The sequence below is a fragment of the Leptinotarsa decemlineata genome, unplaced genomic scaffold (genome assembly GCF_025532065.1).
Source record: "Leptinotarsa decemlineata unplaced genomic scaffold, Ldec_3_MD MMD2_tig00002082_RagTag_RagTag, whole genome shotgun sequence".
NCBI classification, from domain to species: Eukaryota; Metazoa; Arthropoda; class Insecta; order Coleoptera; family Chrysomelidae; genus Leptinotarsa; species Leptinotarsa decemlineata.
In genome coordinates, this window is record NW_027412573.1 from 1,883,989 (window position 1) to 1,908,660 (window position 24,672).

At 35.4% G+C, this 24,672-nt stretch overlaps 1 protein-coding gene across 1 annotated transcript in view; it reads left to right on the forward strand.

The window, feature by feature from the left end:
• LOC111512679 (octopamine receptor beta-2R) overlaps positions 1 to 21,417 on the forward strand; it is a 107,993-nt gene extending 86,576 nt beyond the window's left edge. Inside the window, exons 3-4 of the mRNA XM_074176805.1 lie at positions 18,762 to 19,051; positions 21,276 to 21,417. Coding sequence (XP_074032906.1) covers positions 18,762 to 18,972 — 211 coding nt within the window. The 3' untranslated portion in view covers positions 18,973 to 19,051; positions 21,276 to 21,417. The remainder of the gene's footprint in view (positions 1 to 18,761; positions 19,052 to 21,275) is intronic.
• The last annotated feature ends 3,255 nt before the right edge of the window (positions 21,418 to 24,672 follow it).

Sequence of the window (24,672 nt, forward strand, 5' to 3'; positions counted from 1 at the left end):
GAGCATGTTTGTCAAAAAACATAATGATGCATTCGTTGAGAACATTTACTTTGGAATTAACATCTTGCATGGTCACAATATCACCCCATGGTAAGTTAGCAGCATCTTGAGAAAAAAATTCATGATTGAAATTCCTGAAATTTCTAAAAAAAATTAAGTTATCGTAAGTATCTTCGCCTGCGAAATCAATGTCGCAAAATACCATTCATATCAAGTATATAACAATTTCTTACCATCAGTTTCTTACTAATGCAAAACGAAACGATACTAATAGTCGCAAGCGAGTCCGTTTGGTGGAAATCCGTCTTCACATTATTCATATCGATTAAAATCCAAGACATGACAATCGATACATTGTTATTGTTGACTGCGAATCATCGCCACTCGAATACCTTTTTCCGATCCTTTGTATGAGGGATAGTAGCTCGAGGATCCAACTCAATTTCCTTTTGGCATCGGTTCTCATTTTTCTTTCTGGAACTTCAAATTACGAAGTTTTTTTTGGCACAATGAAATTATGTTGGAAGAGTTTCCAGCTACCCCGATAACCCAATTCCTGGCAACAAATCGTATCAATCACCCGGGGCTGGATCAGGGGCGGGCAATCAGGTGGGTAGAGAAGAAAGTAAGAGATAATCTGCACCAAAAAAACGGAATGTGAGTTGGATGAATTGTATTGATGTGTTTCAGCACTGAACCATTATCAGCATGGGATAGTTTTCTTTCCTAAGTGTATTTTACTCCTCAAAATTTTATTGGAAAAGTATATAACTTGAATGAAATTAACTTTCGATGAAAAAAACATTGTTGTTTAATGAAAAAAAAAAAGAATAATAGTGCATGGAAAATGTATATTTAACATTTACACACATCGAAAATGATTATCAGACATAAAAATCAAACAGGGTTTCAAAACTTCTAAAAATCACACAGAACACTTTTAGAGATAAATTCGCTTAAAAAATGCTGAGTATTAACAAAAAGTGACTTTGTCAACAGGTGGAAATGATAATTCCAAAATATATTTTCAATTTTCCTTCTGAATAAATAAAGTTTCCAGTCTCTCCTTTGTTAACTTGAATGGACACGACATATTATATTATGGATGAATTATTTGCGGTTTTTGAGAAAAAAGGCATTACCTCCGAATAACGATGTTCAAAAAACTGTAGCAATTCCAGTGATGTCTTAGATATTCGTGGTCAAGTTGATGTGATATATACTGATTTCGCTAAAGCATTTGATCGACTTGATCACATGATCCTTCTAAAAAACTCCACCGATTTGCTTTCCATAATTCAGCAGTACTTTTCATCAAATCCTACTCACTTCAATGCGAACAGTTTGTATCTTAGAATGGCTATGATTCTTTTTATTACAATCTTTCATCTGGAGTACCTCAGGGGTCGAATCTCGGACCACTTCTGTTCTTATTATTCATTAATGCCCTCAGTAATCATGTCGATTGTGATAAGTTATTTTTTGCAGATGATTGGAAAATATATTTACCTGTCGAAACTATCGAAGACTGTAATACATTGCAACGACAGTTAAACAATATACAGCGATGGTGTGAAGTTAACAAACTATATCTCAATGCATAGAAATGAAGAGTAGTGTCTCATAGTAGGAAAATGTCAGTCATCGAGTAGATACCATTTCACAGTCACGAAGTAACTCAATTAAATGTCTTGGTGTATATTTTGTTCAAAATTTGTCTTTTTCCAACCACATTAGATCGAAAATAGATGAAGCATTTGAGAGTTTATGACTTCATAGTTCGAAATCGTAGATCTTTTTCAAACGAATCTGCTCTATTTATTCTTCATGTAGCCTACGTAGGTCAAAATCAGAATACGGCCCGGTTCTATGTCTTCATTCTACAAATGCTATAATACATTATTTGAAGATGTTCAACGTCGTTTCCTAAAGTGTATATACTTCAAATCGTATGGTATTTATCCTGATAGAGCTATTCCATATGAATCTTTCACCATAACATTCAATATTGAAAACTTGCTGAAATAATTTTTCGATTGCTTTGTTTCTGTCGTCGGAAAATTCCGATCTATTTTTTTTGTACTAAGATAGATAGTACTGAACCTCTCTTTCCCTAAACCCCTTTCCTCAAACCTCTTTCCCTAAACCTCTCCCTAAACCTTCCCCTAAACTTTTCCTGAACATTTCCCTAAACCTCTTTCCCTAAACCTCTTCCGAAACCTTTCTTCCTCCTAAAAATATACTACTTTCTATTCCAATATAATTTCAACAGCTCAGTGATAATAACTATATCTGTATATATCTGTAAATGAGCCTGAATGAAGAGAGAATATTTATGGTTTGTCTTGTTAGCAGTGTCTTCTCATTATATGCTCAACAAAAGTTTTATGATACTCGTAAGACCTTGCTGTTTTGAACAGAGTACACTTTACGATCACGACGGTTTACGAGTATCCAGTATTTTCGTCTTTTCGGGCAGAAACAAAACTCCGTGAATTCATGAAAGTAGTAGTTGAAAAAAAAACCATAACAAAAGTAGGTCCATAAAAACCAGCTGAACCTTTATGGGAGTTCGAATTTTTTATTGAGAATTACATTATTTCAGTACATGGAGCTCATCTAAAAAAGTTATTGTATAACCTCATGATTGAAAATTTATAAAAGATTTTGTTTCCGTTTCAGTTCACGAGACAAAAGCCAATTCTTTCGAAAATATAACAAGATTCATTATGAAATGTTCGTTTTGTTTCGAGCTCTTTTCAACATCTGAATCGCAGTTTTCTACTTGAAAGGAGTGTAACAAAATACTTGAAAATTTTTGGTGAAAAAGAAATTTTAAATTCATAAATAATAATGATAATCTTCTTTATTATATCCACATTCAGAAGAGCACAATGAATATTGGAAATCAAGGTTAATATATGAGAATAAACGGCAAAGTTAATTTTCTGTTGTGTAAACACGACAGAAAATATTCTTTCACTTAACCCCAACAAACCTTCATAATGATACAAGAAAAAAAAAGAACATGTTTTGCTAAAAACTAAATAAAGAAAAAAAATCATTATTATAGAATTTGAGATTCAAGAAGATGTTCTTTCTGAAATTGTCTGAATTTTTGAGCATTTTGTGTTCTTATAACATTCAGAACCGGATTGCACAGAGAATAGATTCAGTAGCCAAATGACCGTCTAAAATATTTCGCTCTAAAGGGAGGTACATATAAGATAGAAAAATGGTATTTAATTGTTCGTTAATAACTCAAAAAATAATCATATTTAAGCAATTTTAAAAAAAGCTCGTTGAAAAGGAGGAAATTTCCGATAAAAAAGTCCGACTTCCGAAACTCTATCTCCATTATTTATAATCTTAATTGGACGTTGAAAATAGGGTTCCACGCGGCTGTTACGGCATGCGCCTGCTGCCGCTAAAGAGTTTATCAAAAGAAATAATTTTTTATAACATAAAATGTCATTTTAAAAATTTGAAAAAAATCTAGTATCTTCTAAACACTTGAATGAATCGAGTCCCGTAGAAAAAAAAGTTTCATCACCATTTTTCAAAAAGTTATTCAATTGTTAACTAACAAACTCTTTCCAAATCTTCGTTGGCATAAATAATGGTATAAAAGATATAAATAATTGGCCTATTAATTTTAAACTCTATGGAGCCGTTTTGATATATATACTTCATACGATCCTGCGATGAAAGTTCATACAAATGTATTGATTTGTTAATTATGATTTATTATAACAATTGCGGAATGAAATATCTAAAAATTGTTGATACATTTTTTTTTCCAATTTATATTCAGCTATGTCTGTTTTTACATTAAACAATGACAGTTATTAACATAGGATATCAATTTTTTACGTGATTTGATTATTGAATTGTTTTAAACGAATAGAGAAATTCAATATTTTTGAAATTTTTTTTGCTATTTTGTTGTCTAGAAATTATTATGATTTTTTTGAGAAAAAAAATTTCTTAATTTTAATTTTTGATTGTTTGAAATTGATTTTGTTATATTTCAATTGAAATTTTTTACCTGCACCAAAATCCTACAAAAACATTTTTCTAGGGGTGATTCCGAATCGAATCAGCTATCGCTCATATTTTTAGGACCTTTATTTCTATTTTTGATGTTTTTGAACTTGTTGATTAGACTATAGGCCTTTATTTCGAATATTCAGATTATGTACATCTGCATGGTGAGTTATATTTTCATTTAAGTAAGAGATTATTTTATAGTATAGAACAACACCATGATGCGATTTCTGTCAGTTTATGATATATCGAATGAATTATCACTTCTGGACACTTGAATTATATTATAAAGTATAGCTTGTCAAATGTAGGAAGAGCTTTCTGAATTCCGTTATGGCCCCGCCCACTGGATCAGCGTTCGTTAGAAGACAGTGATACTGAGAGAGAGAAAGAGAGGTCTTGGCTCTTCTGAGCTCTTCTATTGAGACGATTAGACTTTGGTTTCGATGTCATAACCATATACCCATGAATAATCATCATTTATTATCCTTTAGGTAAATCTGGATCGCCGTTGAGTCCATTCATCAATTCCTGAGCGACGATTTTTAAAGAGAGAGAGTTTAAAATTTTCATTCGAAATGCTCATCTTCTAGTACGTATTTATCTCTCCAGAATACAGTTTTCAGACACAGTTTTTAGCAAGTGGAAATTTTCATAAGCTATTACTTTGATGGAAAAATTATTTTTTAGCATATTTTACGATCCATGCCCATCAAAGTTTGGTGAACTTACTTGTTATTCATTGACATTGATCACCAAAGTAACAGTACGACAATTAATCTTATCATCCTAGACCTGAACCTAGACATTTTTATCATTCAAACAAGTGAAATGAATAGAAGTTCGCCTCTGTCCCAGAACTGAGCAGCTATTAGAAGCGTCTAGGAACTTTTATAATTTACCATCTAACGTGAGCGGCGACTTTAATTTCCTCAGTGGATATATCCTTGTTCTGAATCACGAGATGCTTCTAGTCAGCTTCTCCATAACAAATGACCGTCGTTATATCCAACCTGTGTGTGGTTTTTGTTTACCAGCCACCTTTTATTTTTCTTCGTCCCAGTTTCCAACAATGAATTCATCATTTTCAAGGGTATTATGAGGTAGATAAGCGTTTCGTTGAATAATAAATATTTTGAAGCTTCCTTAGAATTCAAGGTTATTATGTTTATTTGACGGTAAAACCCGGAAGTCTGAGTTGAACCGCTTCTGGTGTTTTAAGGTTCTCGACGTTTCGTCTTCGACTTTGAAGCCATATTCAAGAAGCTATGACTATACTGAGGCCTCAATCTTCATACGCCTCAGGAAGTGACGCGCTGTAACAGTTTTGTGACTTGACGCCGGGGTCTCAATCTGTCGACCTCCCAGGTCTCGTCGCTGGTCTCTAGAAGGGTCTAATACTGCCTGCCCGTAAGTGTCGACAGCCCAAATTAGTTTATTGAAAATATTTCCGTTAAAGTATTCGTTTTTTTTTAAACACACCTATTTGTCAATTGATTATGTGAAAAACTGAATTTTTCAAAGAATATTTCCAAAAAATATATATTCTCATGGTCTGGTTGCCTCCAAATTAGTTGATTTTTCAAAAAAATTCAAATCTTTTCACTTTCATTGCCTAATTGGTTGATTGTTGTCAAAAGTTCAATTTTCTCAGAGTCAACGCTTGGAAGTAGGCAGATTGAGACCCTGGCGTCAAGTCACAAACCCTAGAGAATAGTCACTACCTGAGGAGAGGGAAGATCGAAATCCTGGATTCAAATCACTAAATTCTAGAAACTATTCACCACCTGAGGAAAGGGCAGATCGAAAGCCTGGGGTCAGTCACAATGTCCTAGAAACTAATCACTACCTGGGGAGTGAGCAGATTGAGACATTGGCGTCAAGTCACAAAACCCTACAAGCTAGTCACTACCTGAGGAGTGGGCAAATTGAGACCTTGGCAACAAATCACAAAACTCTAGAAGCTGGTCACTAACTGAGGAGTGGACGGATCGGGACCCTTGTGTCGAGTCACGAAATCCTAGAAGCTAGTTACTATCTGAGGAGTGAGCAAATTGAGACCTTGGCGCCATGTCACAAAACCCTAGAAGCTGGTCAACTAAGGAGTAGGCAGATCGAGACCCTTGCAAATACTATCGACGAGGCTTGGTGAGTAGGCAGATTGAGACCCCGGAGTCAAGTCACAAAACTACCTCAGCGTACCACTGCCTGAGGAGTAGGGTAGATTGGGACTTCAGTGTGGTCATAGCTTCTTGAACAAAAAATAGCTACATAGTTAATTGTTTGAAAAAGGATTATATCAAAATATTCAGATTTTTACAAAATACACATATCTGTTAATCGGTTACATTCCAATTACTTGATTGTTAGGAAAGAGGGTTGTCAAAAATTAATTCTTTTATGAAATACACATATTTGTGATTGGATTATGCGAAAAATCTAATTTTTCAAGAACACACATTTTCATGATCTGGTTATTCCCATATAAGTTGATTTTTTGGAAAGATTGTTGTCAAAAAATTTATTTTTATACACATATCGATGATTTGATCATTCTCTAATTGATTGATTGTGGTCAAAACCTCAATATTTTCATAAAATACAAATATATAGGATTTGGTCATTTCCTGATTAGTTGTTAGGAAAGTTTGTTGTCAGAAATTATACATATACATTAGAAATATAGATATAATCGTAATTTGGGTATTTCTCAATTATTCAGCTATTGGTAATGATTGTTCCCGAGAACTTGAATTTAATTTTATATGAAAATAAATCAAGGAGTGATGAGAAATCAACTTCTTGTTGATCGTTCAATGAAAATCTTGTACGCCGGAGTTCATGCCGAAATCTAACAAATAAACAGATAGCAGATGCCAAACATAATCTAGTAATGCCTGTTTGGAAAGATTGTTGTTAAAAAAAAATCTGGTATTCTGAAATACAGAAATCTGTTATTGTTTATTTCCTAATCAGTAATCTGTTGGTAAATATTAAATACTACGTATTTAGTATACGATAGTATAGTAATCGCACCCCAGTACGCACCCCAAATACGGTACAATTCAATTTTTGTTTCAACCAACATGTCAATTTCATCGTTTCGCCTCATAATCAATAATCCTCAGTCAGTGTCTCACTTTTTCTCTAATTAGACTAGATGAACTGGATCTTTGACATTGATGTGGGTTTCATTCAATGAGGGTCATTTCAAACGTCCATTTTATATTTCAATCTGTTCTACTATCGATCAGTTACTTGATTTGGGTTTGACATATCTTCGGTCTCAACTGGTTTTTCAATTTTGTGGACGTTCATTGAAAACTGAAGTTTGCTCACTAGGTTTATTGTATCCATGTATGAACCTCAGCTGGTATGAATATGATGTAAAATATGTGTCGTGAGAAAGATAGAAAAAGGAGAAATGTTGTACTCAGTTAGTACAACACAGTATAAATCCTGATAGTTCTACAAAAGATCAGAGTTGCGTTATAAAAAGATATTTATTGCCCAATCAGGTACAAGACATATGAAAGAGAAACTGAATTGAGAATGAAATTAATGAAAAAAAATTATGTTGAAAGGTTTAGTGGAAAAAAAAGATAATAGTGATGTAGATAATGTACTAACTGGAAAATTATTCGAAAAGTCTTAGGTAGCAGTAATCACACCACTCTGCTGAGCAATCTACTTCATTGATCAGATAAAAAAATAGTGCTACTTCAAGTTGATATGGGTTTACAGATTATTTGTGCAGAATGTTGTCACCCGGTAGGAATATTCTAAAATCTCCCCACATTCCCAAAGCAAACAGAAAATTCTTCATTCGCCACATTTTGAATTAATGCAAACAAGTCTCAAACTCGGCGTGGAACGAGAAAATGACTTCCAGAACATCATTACCGTTACTTCCAATTTAAATCTCCGCCAGAACAAGGGATAACACCCCATAACGAATACCCGGAAATCAATTCATTGTCTCGCTGTTCGGAGCGCCCCACAAACTAATCTAACGAATGATATTATAGTGGATCCGTGAAATTAAATTCATTCGCAGTTTAGGCCACTAATGAGTCTCGCTAATCCTATAAATCAGATACGTTTTGCGAACAATATCGGCGATATTATTGAAACGATAAAAATAAACATTGGGTCGCTTCCAGCTGCCGGATCATGCAGCGGGCAGAAATATGTTTGCTGGCTGTCGTAATTCACATCCAGAAATGAATTATTGCATAGATCGCTGTTCGTGTAACTGGAATCGACAGATTCAAGCACGAGTAGACCACAGCTTCAATTGCTTGTTGGGTCGATGAATTTTTCACTTTTATCACTGTTTGTGTTACTAGCAATAACCCAAGAGGATACTCCATACTCATCTCAAAGGTTGGGTTTCAAACTCAAAGAAACTGTCATATTTTCGAACGCTGACGCATAGATGGCACTATAAGAATTGAATCCGTATGATTTTCAGTCGAACCTAACCTCCAAAATTAAAACGATCGTCATCTGAATAGACTGCACTCCAAAGCGTGCAAAGACGCAACAGTCAGTTGACAAGGTTATGAAATCAGTAATTTGGTATCTGCATGATATAATGTACATGAACGATCTTGAAAAAAACATCAACAGCGACTATTACATAGCATTATTGAAGTGTTTGAAGGACGAAATCGCGGAAAAACGGCTCTCTTTTTAGAAAAAGAAAGTGCTGTTCAGTGTCACAAATCGCGGATCACTGTGGCAAAATCGCATGAATTGGGCTTCAAATTGCTTCCACATCGTCCATATTTTCCAGATCTGGCTCCCAGCGACTCTTTCCAGTTTTCGCCGATGAAGAGTTATTCGTCGAAACTGAGGCATATTTTGAGGCTAAAGACATATCATACCATAAAAGTGATTTCGAAAAATTGAGAGACACCTTCAAAAGTATGAGGTGATGGAAGTAGATATGCTATGAGAGTTCTAGAGCAGAAATGGTGTGATCCATGGTGCTTCGAGAAGAGTATTGAGGTTCTGGTGATTGGAAAAGTGCTTGTTTTTTGATTCACTAGATCTACCCAGAAAGTCACTAGATTTTTATAAAAATTCATTGAAACATCTCAAAAAGTCACTGAATTCTTTCAAAAAAATCACTAGACTTCTTTTCAATTTCATATAGTGAGAGCTCTAGGGCCAAATCAAACTTATCGATATTAGCACTAGATTCACAAAATCAATAAAAATTCATCATATCTACTAAAATTCGAATGAAATCCTTCTGATTCACAACTCTACTGAATATAATGAGTGAATCTAGTGACAAAATAGACGGGAATCTGATGAAATTCTATCAAACATAATGAATTTTTGATAAATCTAGTACTAAAATTACCAGAATTCCAATTAATCTGGTGACAAAATTAGTCAAGTGGAATAAGGTCCTAGAACTCTCACTACATGGTTCGAGATGACAATCTACAATCTACTGATTTTTTGAGAAAGAGTCTAGTGAACTTCTGGCAAATCTAGTGACAAAATAAATATAACATACCCTACATTTCCTAATTGTTGATTGATTGTCCCAAGTATGTGTTATATTCCATGAAATACTCTTGACAGAACATCAGGTCTCAATCAATAATATTAACGAAACTACAGGTGAGCTCAAAAACCAGAACAAAAACAGAAGGTAGCTTCTCTGGGTGCATTTTCCAGGGTCAGAAATCACGAGCCTACCGTTTTGAACAAACTCAGAACTGGAGGCTCCTGAAATAGCGTCTTGGAAGGATAAGCAGATAGCAAGAAAGTGATAGATTCAAAGAAGAACAAATGGGTTGTATATCCATTCCAACCACTAACCACCTTTGCTGATGTAAAAGGATCGAATATTTCATTTAAACGTGACGAGCCTGAGCCTGATAATATTGAAAGTCAGTTGATAAGAATCAACATTGATCCGCTTCCAGTTGTCCGGCACATACTTTTCAGAAGGAATGTTTGCTGTCAGTATTTCATATCTAGAAGTGAATTTTCAGTTGAGCTCTCTATTGAACCAAAGTCGAAAGATAGCGCAAGTAGACCAGCTCCAATTGATTTTTGAGTCGTTCAATCCCACGTGTTCACCTCTAATTGTGTCGTGACCCAAAAGAAGACCACACTTATCTCGAAGAATTGGTGTTGAATGTAAAGTTATTCATACACATTGTTTCATGAGTCATAGACTTAAATTAGATTTTTGGGGAGCTAGCCCATGGCCTGATTCACTGCGACCTCTTCAGATCTATTGTGATGCTCCTTGGTTATTAGAGATCATTGTCTAGCTTGATGTCTTTGATGAGACTCCATAGTCTTGACACTGGCCCCTTCATATAGCTGGCAGCCTCTGGTTTCTTGCTATCTCTTCGCATTCACAGAGCACATGCACTGCGGTTTATTCCTCTTCTTGACAGAACTTGCATTGAGTTTCTTCTGTTAGACCCATGTAGCTCACATGTTCCCTATAATAGGGGAGCCCAAGCGGGAATTTCGGGATTTATTGAAGCGCGGCAGATTAATATACAGGGGTTGAGTATCCGGTTGAGTACCTCCACCAAATATGAGTCCCATATATATGGCCTCCTGTGAGGGATGAAGGATCAGATTAGTAAAAAAAAATTGATTATCAGAAATTCTCGAGCGCGTCAGATTAAGGTAGGGTGAGTTAATTACCTGCTAAAAAGTGTATATTCCAGTAATCTGACAATTTGAGAGTGACGTAAAGGAAGGGAAGGGTAGCAAAGTTGTAAAAAAATTACGTCATTTCGACATTCTCGAGCGTAGCTAATTTTTTTTATTTTGAAGGAAATAATTCAAGGATAACAAAAAATATATAATCTAACGATTTCCGCAAGCCGAAATAACAAAAATTCGTCGATAAAGTTTAATGCATGCAGCTGTGTAATACCTATATTTCCCTCTCTGAGTTTCTATTCCTCTATTCTCCATTCACTTTTTCTCTATCTATTACTCTCTTACTCCGTCCCCACTCTGAATTCTGTTGCCATGACGCCATTACAGCTGATCACAGAGACTCGTTCGTGATGAAGATGATGATTAATTAATCAATTAATTGATGGATGTAGCCGTTACTACGTGGTAGGAAATCGTAATGAAAAAAAGAGAAATTGAACTTTCTATGTTTTTACCACTTTCATTCGTAACTAACGTTACTGCAGTTTCGTCCTATAAGGACATTTTCAAACGTATACATACTTATAGTTTGGAAATGTCCTTATATATTGTATTAGTTTGAAAATGTCCTTATAGGACGAAACTGCAGTAACGCTAGTTACAAATAAAAGTAATAAAAAACTAAAAAACATACACTTATTTATTTGCATGCTATTTCCTGAACTTTTCAATTGATTAAGTACAATGAATTGAAAAAAAATATGAAAATATATTTTCTTTGTCAGATTAGGCGAATCCCTCTAGATAATCGTCAGATTATGAGACAGCACGTCTAAAACATAAAGATGAACCATATATATCTCAGTCTGACGCGCTTGAGTATTTCAAAATGGTGAATTTTCTTTCGCACATTCTAAAAATGGCCGCGAGTTTGCGTTAGATCGAAATGTCAGATTATTGAATGAGAGCTTTTTTTTGCTGCACTTAACACCCCCTTAGAAAATCTGACGCGCTCGATTGAATTTTTTTTCTTTTCACTTTCAACCCTTACGTACAACCACCCACATCATGCAAACGATCAGATTAACATACCAACATTATTCAAAATACGTAGGACATTGATGCTATCAATATCTGACGCGCTCGAGTATGTCCATGCAACATTATTTTTTTACATATTTAAAAATCTATAGTCGCTTCCCTCACTGATAAAAAGGTATATATTGGTATATAATTTACAGGGTGTAAATGAGTAAGTGTAAATCATTCAAGGAGGTGATTCCTCATTGAAAAAAAAATAGGATCTTCCATATAAAGAAATTTCATTGAAGCATCCCTTGTTAAGAAACAGCCCCCTTACCCCTTAAAGGCGGTACATAAAACTTGTATAACAATTTTTTTCACAAGCACTATAAAAGTTACAATATTGAAATTGACCTGACGTTTTGTACTACCAAAAAGACACTCAGCCAGAAATTTATTTGGTTTACCCCATGGTTGTAAGGGGTGGAAAACGCAACCCCCAAATTAATTTCCAATGTAACTTTTTGTCTTCTTATTTGTTTACCATTTAAAAATTTATTTCCGAAAGTCTGTTTCATTCTAAACAAAAAATGTCTCTTGGGTTTTTTGTCCAAAATGAACCAGTTCGCAGCAAAAAATTATTTCAGGGATGCTCCAATGCAGTTTCTTTATATGAGAGATCCTATCTTTTTTTCGATGAGGAATCACCTCCTTAAATGTTTTACACTTATTCAGTTACACCCTGTATAACATTTTTTTCTTCTCATCATCTAAGCCTTGCAACCTAATATGTCCCAATGACGCTCGAGTAAATCCCCATTTTGCATCGTGGGCTCCCCTGCTACTAAGCGAGCTATGTCCCGTTAGTAAACCACCACTACCCTTGAAACCGGTTGTGGTTTAGCATCTTCCGTGAATCTGGACGATGGTTTCTTTATGAACTCTTTCGCCTGTCTTATTCCTGGCACTTGAAATGAGCTGAGCACCTTAATTGTCGGCTGGCTGTCGAAGAAAATAACAATGGTTTCATTTGTGACCTTCAGATCTAACAGAAGGAGGTCGATTTAGTTTATCTATCAAATAAATAGATGAATAATGGAAGCATTCAATGAATTCCAATAAAATTTTTTGAACCTGAAATCATTTGGCTTGAACTCTATAGTTTCCAACTAGTCAATTCTGTTCATGACGTTCGAGTCTCATGACCATAATTTTAAACTCATAAATCCCTCCTAAATGAACGTCTTTGTCGCACGGGTTAGTCCAAGTTAGAGCCCTTATTTCAAGTTCAAGTACGGACATAAATCCAGTGATATATCGTGACCTTCGTATATTACGATGGCGTCTCTTTTATGGCACGTCTAGAATGATGCGGTTGATGTACAACATGATATAGCAATGCTCTTTGATATATGATGTGCCTTGTCGACGGAAAATCAGCTTGTCGCCTTTCCACTGGATGACAAAGTTTTCGGAAAGGTTTCCAGTTAGTTACAACAGTCGCCGTTCTGTCATATGTGAGGCTGTTATTCTTGCTCAGTGACTGTGAAGGGAAGCTGAAAATCGATATGAGGCGAGTTTTTCTGAATTTTAGACTAGAAGTTTTAAAAAATAATACAGAACGTTGTTTCTTTGGAGTATCACAATAGCTGTTAATACAAAAGAGAAATTGGAAATGTGCATTTCATGGATATATTGAGTAATCTGTGTGAGGAAAAAGGAACTGGATTTTCAAATCCTTGATGGTATTGGTTACCAGAAAAATTATGCAAACAGCTGGAGGAACATCCAAATAATGAAAATAAATTGATGGATGTAGCCGTTAATACGTGGTAGGAAATCATAATGAAGAAAAGAGAAATGAAACTTTCTGTTTTCTACCACTTTTATTTTTAAGTAACGTTACTGCAGTCATACAATAAACTAACGATGATTCATTATATAATGGAAAGCTGAGAGTCAAATATGGAAAATATAACAAAACCCATGATAAACGGATTGAAAATACTAAAAATAAGTACAACAAAAACAGGAAACTGAGTAACACAAAAAATAGAATCAATAAAAATCAAAATAGCTGAGACAAATTGTGGATAAATATAAACACAATATTTGGTGGCAATAAAAAAACGATTTATTTCAAACAAAAGTACCCAATTACAGGAAATTCTTTTATTACAGAGTATATATGGAATAAATATTGAAAATAATATAGAAATGTATAAAAGTAATTGCTAAAACAAAGTGTAAATAAAATATTTGTATTCGTAGAATTTCAAAATAGTAATGAAAAATTGATTGAATAACACAAAAACTTACAAATCATGCATTGTAGCAGTACTGACACAAATGCCATCTGGTGTTCTAGGAGGCCAACGAAAAGGTCCATTAGTACCAATCCATCTGTTTCCGAAGATTTCGGTTAAAGCTCCGCTGACTGAATGAGAATTATGGGGTGGAGCACCATCCATTTGGTACCATACACGTTCTCTTCCTGGTCTATTATTTAAAATCATTTGAATTCCATTCCTCAGTAAATCTTCATATTTTGATGCATTCAAATTATCATCATAAATCTCGATATAAAAAATTGACTCATTCTTTATGGCACAAAATATATTGAATTGCCATCTTTCTTGAAAACTCCTTTGGCGGACAAGATGGGGATTTTCTGGCGCCCAATAATGACTGTTGTGTCTATTGAAAACACCATTTTTTGTGAACTTGGCCTCATCTGTCCATATGCTATTGTCAAGGAAATGTTCATCCTCTTGACTCTTGACAAGTAACCATTCAAAGAATTCCACTCTACGAGGTAAATCGGTCTCTTTCAAATGTTGGACACAATAGAACTTATAGGGATGCCATTTATGCTTATTAAGAATTCGACAAATTGTCACGTAGGGTATACCTATCTCCCTTTCAGCCTCGTGCAGAGAAGCATTTGGAAATGCATGAAAGTATCCCAAAACTATTATACCATTGTCATCATCATCCATTATATTGGTAGCCATCACAATCAGTTAAAACCACCACCGAAAGAAAGTCTGACGTTAAATAATTGGTTTATTTATTTTTCCAAAGTACACTACTAAAAAATGTTGATGTGTACTGTTGTACGTTAGAGACCAATACCTCAATGTATACAAATTGTAACTTTTCTAAGATAGGTACATACCAATTTCGAATTGACTGATCTGAGACAGTTAAAAAACTGGATCAAAAAGAAATATTACTAAGTATAAAAAAATGTTGAATATCTAAAATGAGTGGTGAATTCAAAAAAACGAGCAAGAAAACAAAATCAGTTTCCGTTTGAAACAGTTTATCTCGAAAACGGTTCAAAATAGAAATAGTATTATCTGAACGAAGTGAATCTAAAATTGGATGTAGAGCTCAAAAATGTTGAAATATACAGGGTATTTCATTCGAAAAAATTGAGTTCCACTCATTTTTTCATGAGATCAAAGTATCTGCATTTTTTCAAGACCCTGTATGAGGCAAATGAAAATATGACTCGAAGTGAAGATCCTCATAGTATCACTCCACTCCATTTCAAATCTGATCGTTTTAGTGCAAGAGAGTTCAAGATTATCAGCATTTATAAAAGTTCATGTTTGGTAAAAAAAATATCGAAATTAATTTATACCTTCTAAACGGTAATAGATAGCTTTAGGGAAATAGTATAGTTGACAAAGTGATAATGAATCATAATATGATATTATATACGGGGTGTTCCATTTGAAAAATCAAAGAAGCCGCTACTTTATAGTAGAAGCGACAACGCCGCTTCGTCTGAAATATTTTAGGCGTGTAGGTCATATTGACTCATGCATACTGTGGAATTTTCAGGTTGATCCATTGAATAGTTTGTCAGAAACGGCTAATAAACGCTCATCATGAAAAGCCCTGTATATCATGTTGCTGTACCACTCAAATCACTGATCTGAGATCATTCGAAATTGATTTACTTTCCTGAATTAGCGTCACCAATTTATCGAAGACAATCTTGCTGTAACTTCATGCACCGATAACGAACCCCTTCAAAGATTATCATCTTCATCGAATGCAAATTGGATTCTGTGTGAACCGCGAGATTATTGAATAAGCTTTTGTCGCCTTAGATGCATCTAAAACGTAATCTCTTCACTTCGCAGAGGAGGAAGCGGAGCGGTGCAGTGTGTGATTAGGAAAATCGATGATTCGCGTTAGAGTTCTCCCCGGGTGCTCCCCTTGCCCCGTCATAGTGCGAGAAAACTGGTAAACGGAAAGTGTTAACCTACTTTCTAAAGCTGCAAGGAATTGATTTCTGTAGTGGGTTCCATCATGATTTTTTTGCTCCGCTGAACAGTCTCTAAGATTGGCTTCTTCAAAACGCTTATTGAAGAACAGAGAGAGGAAATATCGTGTCAAATATAACAACTGAAGGCAGATGAATTATTCTCCACCAGAAGTACTGTTCGCTCGCTGAGGTTTAGCAATATTTGGTACAAATTGCTTGCATTGAGCTTGGTTTTTGATCATTGAAATTCAATAACCGAGAATAATCATCAGCACAAAAAATTGATAGGTTATAAGAGAAGAAAATTCAAAAAAGTAGGTATATAGATGAGGTTCCAATTTATTATTTTCAGGAACTCCTGTAGAAGTGAATTGTTTGTCTGACAAACTTTCTTCTTCAAAGATACAACTCCACCAAAGTGGAAAGCATATTATGATATAACAGGGGTTCCAACCTTTTTGCACCTGCGTACCACTTGATTTTTTGAGAAATATTGGCGTACCACCAGACCTGAATATTTTAATTACCGTATAATATTTACTCTTCTAAAAGTGTTCAAAGGCTTTTTTAATAAAATTCCTGGGAAAACTCCAAATTAAATGATTAGATATTTGTTACAAGAAGATGCGTTTCGAGCGGCCACCTCCAGGGAAGAGTGTCCGCTGACGAGCTACAATGAGTTTTTTCCTCGTATCAAAGCCTTGATACGAGAGAGAAATCGTCTGAGAAGGCTCTATCAGGGAACCCTTTTCCCAGGGGATAAAATTGCGGCAAATACGATGACCAATCAAGTAAAACAGGCCATCATTGACCACCGGAACGAAAGGTGGGAAGAGCTTTTGGAATCCTTCGAACCTGGGAGTGACGAGCTTTGGCGAGTCACTCGCAGGCTCAAGGGGAAGAAGAATGTTCTCACCCATTCACGGAAAGCGCGGAGTGTGCTACTCCCCTGCCGACAAAGCCTTGATACGAGAGAGAAACCGCCTGAGAAGGCTCTATCAGCGAACTCTTTTCCCAGGGGATGAAATTGCGGCAAATAGGATGGCCAATCCAGTAAAACAGGCCGTCATTGACCACCGGAACGAAAGGTGGGAAGAGCTTTTGGGATCCTTCGAACCTGGGAGTGACGAGCTTTGGCTCCCGGAAAATTGCGTCGAATGTTTATTGAACATTATAAACAGTTCGTTGTCCCTCAGACACTTCCCCAGAAGGTGGAAGCATGCGATCGTCGTCATGATCCCAAAATAGGGCCAGAACCCGCTGTTCCCACAGAATTATCGCCCGATCAGTCCATTCTCGTCGGCGGCTAAGCTGGCTGAAAGAGTTGTTCTTCAAAGGCTCAGCGAAGAAGTTGAAGACCTGACGAACAATTTGGCTTCAGGAGAGAATACTCCACTGAGTTACAGGCTCTAAGGCTGGTCGAAAACTCCATCAAAGAGCCTAACTCTAATAAAAAAGTTCACATAGTGCTTCTCGACATCTGAATGGACTGCCATTCGACAGTCCATTCAGTCGAGAAATCAGAGAGTTTTTGATGGTGCAGAAGCTCATGAAAACCCATCAGTCAGGGAAGCTATGGAATATACTGTAGACGACCCCTCCCTATATAGAAGACCCCGACACTCTATCTAATGATACCTAATGAGACGTCCGTTAAAAGATGAACAATTTCTTCATCCAACCCACCCCAGCCAGGTAGGGGTACACCGTGAAGGGCGGTACTGATGTCTGAGAGCATTCATGCCGCCATACCATTAACACTCATCATCAGTCATGACCCGTTTGTCCTTCTGGCAAACATCAGTCTAAAGGGTAAGGGAGCCAGGCTTCAACCTGATTGAAATCAAGACGACGTGCAGGTTGTTAAAGAAAGAATAGAAATATTAAAATGGTTTGATTCACAGTTTTATTTATTACCCAATTGTCTAAAAACAAATAAAGAATTATTAAAAAGGCAGCAAAAAATTACTCATCATACAAAATATACTATTATAGTCTTTAGTGCGAAACTTGTTGTTGTTTGCCTGTGATTTAAATATCAACATAAGGAGTAATGGAACTTATCTCCACTCTTATGTTCTCTTCAACACTTATTCTGTTTCTATATTTATTTTGTATGTACAAGAGTTCAGAAAATCCAGTCTCACACAAGTAACTCATAACAAATGGCATCAAAATAGCAGAGCTTGCCGGAAAAACAAAGGATACTCTGTTTTACATCTGATCTATAAATTAGTTAAATATAAAGGTCGATAAAACTTTCTTTCAGTTCCAATTCATTTGGTGAAGTTCCCGAAAAAAGATTTCTCATCGAGTTCACTTTTGAATAACCTTCAGAGAAATACTTCTTGAAGCTTTTTTCAAGGCTTTCCAAGTGATCAATGATATCTTCAACCACATCTGGCATTGGAGATATTTCATTTCCTTCAAAAAATGATGATACGGTCTTCATTTGAAATGAAGACCGTATTATTATTATTATCATTATTGAATAACAGCATTGTAGTTTCTTCTCTGGAATCAACAGGAACAAAAACTCGAGCAACCATTTTAGCGATTCGACCGTCATCTCATCGTCTTTGATAAATTCTACCGCAGTAGGTGAAACGTCAGGAACGAAAACCTGCCGACCACGGCTAAAAAACCAGAGAATAGCTTTGACGCAGTAATCTCCGGTCTTGGAAGTTCACATTCTTTGATCAATCATATGACAATCACCCCAATCACCTCAAATGACAATCGCTTTCCTCCTCAACAGGTACGTCATAACAACCCTCTGCGGTGACCACTGCACAACCCCCGACTGGGTAATCGGGATGCTCTTCTGGGTGGGGTACTTCAACTCCGCCCTCAACCCCCTCATTTACGCGTACTTCAACAGAGACTTCAGGGAAGCGTTCAAGGACACGCTGATATGCGCGATGCCATGCTGCTTCACCTGTTGGAAGACCCCCGCGAGGTTCCTTTAGCCGCAGGATCTGTCTCCTGGATACTATAGAGACGAGAGGCTGTGATGATATTAGATTTGGATGATGTTTGGTTCATTTGGTGAGTATACTCAGGAGATTTCATTGATATTTGGCAGTGTTCTATATCAAACTTCAGGGCTTTGAATGTTTCTAGCTCTATAGGAAAGCTGAACATATACAAAACTACGTCAGTAGGGGTTGCGCTGGAATAGACCACCCCCACTCCTCCACTTTCGCCGTCATCTCGTCAACTAATCAGAAGCTACCATGCTCACAGCGGGAAATTCAAATTGTTCACTGTCTACAACGGACTATCCAGTCAACGAGACAGTCTGAACCTGCCAAGCGGCTAAATGGCAAACAGCAGCTGGAAATTACATGAGTAAGACTCATCGGAGAATTGAACTCGGGTCGTAAGCGACCCTGGGCCTGTCTCGTTGACTGGGTAGTTCGTTGGAGACAATTAAGCAATTTGAAGTTCCCAGTGCGCACGGTAGCTTCTGATTGGTTGACGGGATGACTGCATAAGTGAAGGAGTGGGGGTGGACCATTCCAGCGCAACCCCTACTTACGTCAACTTTGATATGAAAAGAGCAATTTTTAGGTTGGCTTTCAATTGCGTTTCGTGAATATCACAGCATTGGTGAACACTAGGTGATAAATTTGATATAGGCTTGGGAACTATTTCAATTGAAATAATTCGAATATCTTTTTATAAATTACACTCTGCAAATCTTTTTGGACATTTCAGAAGATGATTTGAACTCTGAAAATAAATTTAGCTGGACGGATAGTCGCATAAATATATTTATTGCTATCAGGAGAGCTTTCGAAGGTAGTAGAAGAGATTGAGAAGAAATTTCCTTCAAAATGATGAAAGGATGAAAAAGTTGAAATTCCACAGCATTATAATTCTCGGCAAGAAAAGTGTCAGCCACGAAATTAACATATATGTTTCAGATGGATGTTATCAATTTTTTTATACTCAAACCTTGTTATTTTTGAGCAATACCAATTGAGCAAATAGCAACAGATGGAACCACTTGTCCTATGAAGTCGTGATTTTATCGTGCTGTTTGGTCTCATGATGGTACTAAATAACAAAGTTAAGGTAAACATTGTATGCGAAAGAAATACACAGTTAGTTTCTTCACTATTATTCGCTTCTACAAAACATCAATTTTCTCTATGATTGATGAAAAATATGACCGTCAAAAATAATGTTATGTTTTCTCCGTGGGTTTGACAATAATTAACTTCATTCCACTGCTACATTGACAATACAAGTAGATCACCTAAGCCTATTCTATTACACCAGCCAATGAGAGCGTAGCAATTTATCACATGACCAGTTTGTTCGGTTGATTACGCTATCGGTGATAACGCAAAGTCGAGCGCGCTTGGAATAATATGAAAACAATAATATACAAGATGTGTGTGGTGTTAAAAACATGGCGGCAATGTAACGGGCATTGAGTGGAGTATACAGGGGGCGTCAAAATATATAATTTAAAAAAAAGCGACTTGACAATTTAACGGGGGTGTAATATTTCAATGCGCGATTCCGCAATGTATGTACAGGGTGACTCAAAATACATTATTTAAGAAAAAAACATGGCAGACGTCAAAGTATACAAGGTGTTTGCAGCGTTGAAGAAAAAAAAATTGCGTTCAGCGTTGAAGAAAAAAACATGGCGTCCAGCATTAAATAAAAAATGTGACCATCGTGATACACAGGGTGTGTATAGAATCGGCTTTGGTTATCTACCAATACAACCCGAATACTTCAACGGAAACTTCGGATAGATACTCAAATATCCATCGCCTCATTAGAAAATTTTGCACCGCACTTTCAACTGAACTCCTCGATATGCGTGTTGGTAGTGCTTATATATGATAATGGAAGTCTCTGGGAGCCGATAGAGAAGTCCCTGGAAGTTTCTCGGAGCGACGCGAGGTCTAAAACAATCGCGAAGCGCAAGTCGAGTTGAGCGTAACCTTGGCTTAATCACAGTCGATTGACGACGACCAGCGGCGGCCGGCGTTATTCTCTTTAAGGGATGATTTCAAACAATAATGTCTTTAATTTTATTTGAACTTGAACTAGCTTAAAAATTTTGTCTATTTCGAAACTGAAGCTGACTTTTTTCATTGAATTTCTATGAGTGTGTTTGTATGGAAATTCCTATATGTATTTTGCCTGTGTGATGATTCTATGTGGAATATATCACAAATGTTCTCATCGATCAAAATACTATTGATTAGAACTGAGTATTCATTTAATTATGCCACCATTTTCACAGGTTCAATGGATTCAGAGTTCCCACGCATTTCTGAACCAATTGGGGGCTAACTCAGAGCATGGACACTGTGGACAGTTGACTACCATCTCGAAGAGAGAATTTTGCTGTTATTATGCGCCTGGAAGCTCATGAGTTTTTTCATTACATACTATTTTGAAAAATAAATACACTGATGAAACGAGTATAAACAAATTCATTTTACGAACAACTATCCATGAAAAACTGCCTTCGATTACAAAAATATACCTCTCACCTGAAACGTTTAAAAAAATTTGGTCCTTTTGAACCCATCAAGTATCTGATGAATTTGAATATTTTTAGGGGAAGAAAATGATTGTGAAACATGTCAAAGGACTTTTGCCATGGAAAATTAAATTCAGCAACAAATATTGGATATATTCATTTCGACCGTGACATTTTGATTTATGTATTTGTATATTTACAAGTTACCTTTTGATTCAGTATTTCAGACTTATAACATCAAATGAATATGAAAAATTCCAAAGAAATTTTTTGTTGTGATGGGTAATGTGTCACATCATTATTCCTGCACTGTTTTTCTGACCCGTTCTAGATGGAGAGGTTAGTCGTCTTACAGATCAATACCAAATGATATCAACTTCACCCAAACATAACAACAAATTCAAGTGTTGAAGAACCTCTTTAACCATGAAAAGTTTTGCACTACGAAAAAACTGAATGAAAAAAACCTAGTGCAACTGCATACGTGCTTTTACCTAATGAAGCATAAGATCCCTGATCTCCTTCAAGTATTTCTAGGTGGATACATATACTGCTGGTGCAAGAATAATTATAGTTTAAGAAAACTAAAAAACATGCTTTTATAGCATATGAAACTAAAAAGTAAAAATAAATATAGTTTTAAAAAAACTAAAAAATACGCTTTTGAAGAACATCGAACTAAAAAGTTGGAAATATTTTTTTAAATGGGCTTGAAATAATAACAAACGGAAAATATTAGTATTTTTGTGAAAACAGCGACGGGCGCTTCACATACAAAAAATATGGCATGAAGCGGCCAGGCTTTTTTCACAAAAATACTAATATTTTCCGTTCGTTATTGTTTTGAGCTTCATAAAAAGAAATTTTTTAAAATTTTAGCTCGATGTTCTTGAAGAGCGTGATTTTTAGTTTTTGAGATTATATTTATTTTTCACTTCTCAGTTTCATATGCTATAAAAGCGTTTTATTTTTCACTTTTTAATCCGATTTGTTGTCGAAAATAATTTTTATAAATCTTTAACAGACGGCGCACGAATGTGAAATTTTTCTCAAACAACATAATAAAGTTTGAGGTCTTAAATTCTATAGTAATACTGAGATGCAGTGAGTCTCCAACAGATGGTGGACAGTTGTAAAATTTGTTTCGAAGTGAAGAGAAAATTTGCAGTAATAATTTCAAAAAAGAATTCAGTCTTGATGTTTTGATTTGAACTTTCATTCAAAATATCAATGGATTAAAAATATTTTTTCAGTGAGTAATTTCATTTTTTGAATCAATATTTTGATTTGATATGTATGTCAAGCACCTTCATTCAAATTTTTTGATTTTTTGAAATATTTTTTCAACTGAATTTTTGTTTAAAACCATATTCTGGTTTGCTTTCAAAGAATTAGATTTTAAAACGTATCTCCCGTTTTGTTCAAATCTTTTTTTCTGCACGGGTAATTGAAAATATTCAAATATCTAAATATTTCATCTGAAGTACAAAAATTTGCTAACACTTATAATTCTTAAAATGTTTTTTATTTTGATTTTCTTCAAGCAATAATTGATACTGACGTACAGCGCCATCTGCCCGCAAATAGATCAAGAAATATCAAAGAGGTCACGAACAGCGCCATCTGCCCGCGAATAGATCAAGCAATAATGCCGATAATTCTGTCGATATTGATTCCGAGCTTGAGAGTTAGAAGCAAACAATCATACATACAAACAAACATACATACATACATCCATACAGGTGAAGCTAATATAAAGCGTGTAATATAAAAAAGGTCAGCATGAAAGGATTGATAAATTGATGGATATAGCCGTTACTATGTATTAGAAAATCATTATGAAGAAAAAGTAATTGAAACTTTCTATGTTTTTTACCACTTTTATTTGTAACTAACGTTACTGCAGTGAAATGAAATGCTTTATTCAAATAGGATACATCCTAATATATAGGATATATATATATATATATATATATATATATATATATATATATATATATATATATATATAACTATGATAGTAATTATACATATAAATACAGTAATACAAAAAAGATCTACTTATATTTGTTAATAAGTGGTCTTACAAAAAAAATAAAAGATAAAAAATATCACATAATACCTTAATGGTCTCTTAAATGGTCTAATGATTTTTTTTGAACAGAATAAGACTGTTAAAGGACTTTACAGCCTTTGAACGTTTCGTCCTATACGAACATTTTCAAACTTATACATTAACGGTAACGGTATTCAACGACTAAGATCCAACCTATAACAACCTATTACTCACTTTACGAGTAGAATTTGAATTCCCCGGCATCAAATGCATCAATTCAATTTAGGCATCATCTCCTGATGATGCCGAATTAATTAACTAAACGCGCGTCAAGACACAGTGTTTTTTGTTCCGGTGAGAAAAACATATTTTCAATAGGAGCCATTACTCAGTTTGTCTTTACTCAACTAACACCATAATTCAACATACCTTTCTGTTTTTCATAAGCTAATTTTTTTATTAGCATGGCTTTGTCGATAAAGTACTCGATATTTTAGTTATTCTCGAGAAACGTCTATGAAACAAATACAATACAACAGATGTTGCTCAGTCAATCTATCCATTTTCTGACTTATTTTCAACATAACTCTGATTCGCTTCACAAGTGGAGTACCACAAAAAGAGTATTCTATGCCCAAAAAAGCCAAAGAAATATCTCAAATGACTATAGACCAGCCACTTTGCCATCAGTGATATCGAAAATCATAGAAAAAGCCAGAACCCAACATATCCTTGAATATTTTGAAGGCTTCAACATCTTGAGGGATCACCAATATGTCACCCATATTTAGAATAACGATTCCTGGAAGAGGAGAGATGAATATCTCTCAAGTACTTATATCATCAAAGCTGGTGTTTTCCAGAGATCTTCATCGTCTCCAATCCTCTTTTTATTGTATATCAACGATTTATTGGAGAGAACAAGAAGTCCAATACATTGCTTTGCTGATGTGTGCACACTTGTTTCCTTATTCCATTCGGACATCGATTTCCCCCACAAAGATAAATGTCTCCGAACCGGATATAATAATGTCAGGGCAGACAATTCCGCTTTCTGCTCCGATGAGTTTGTTGGAAGTCAAAATGGACAACAATATG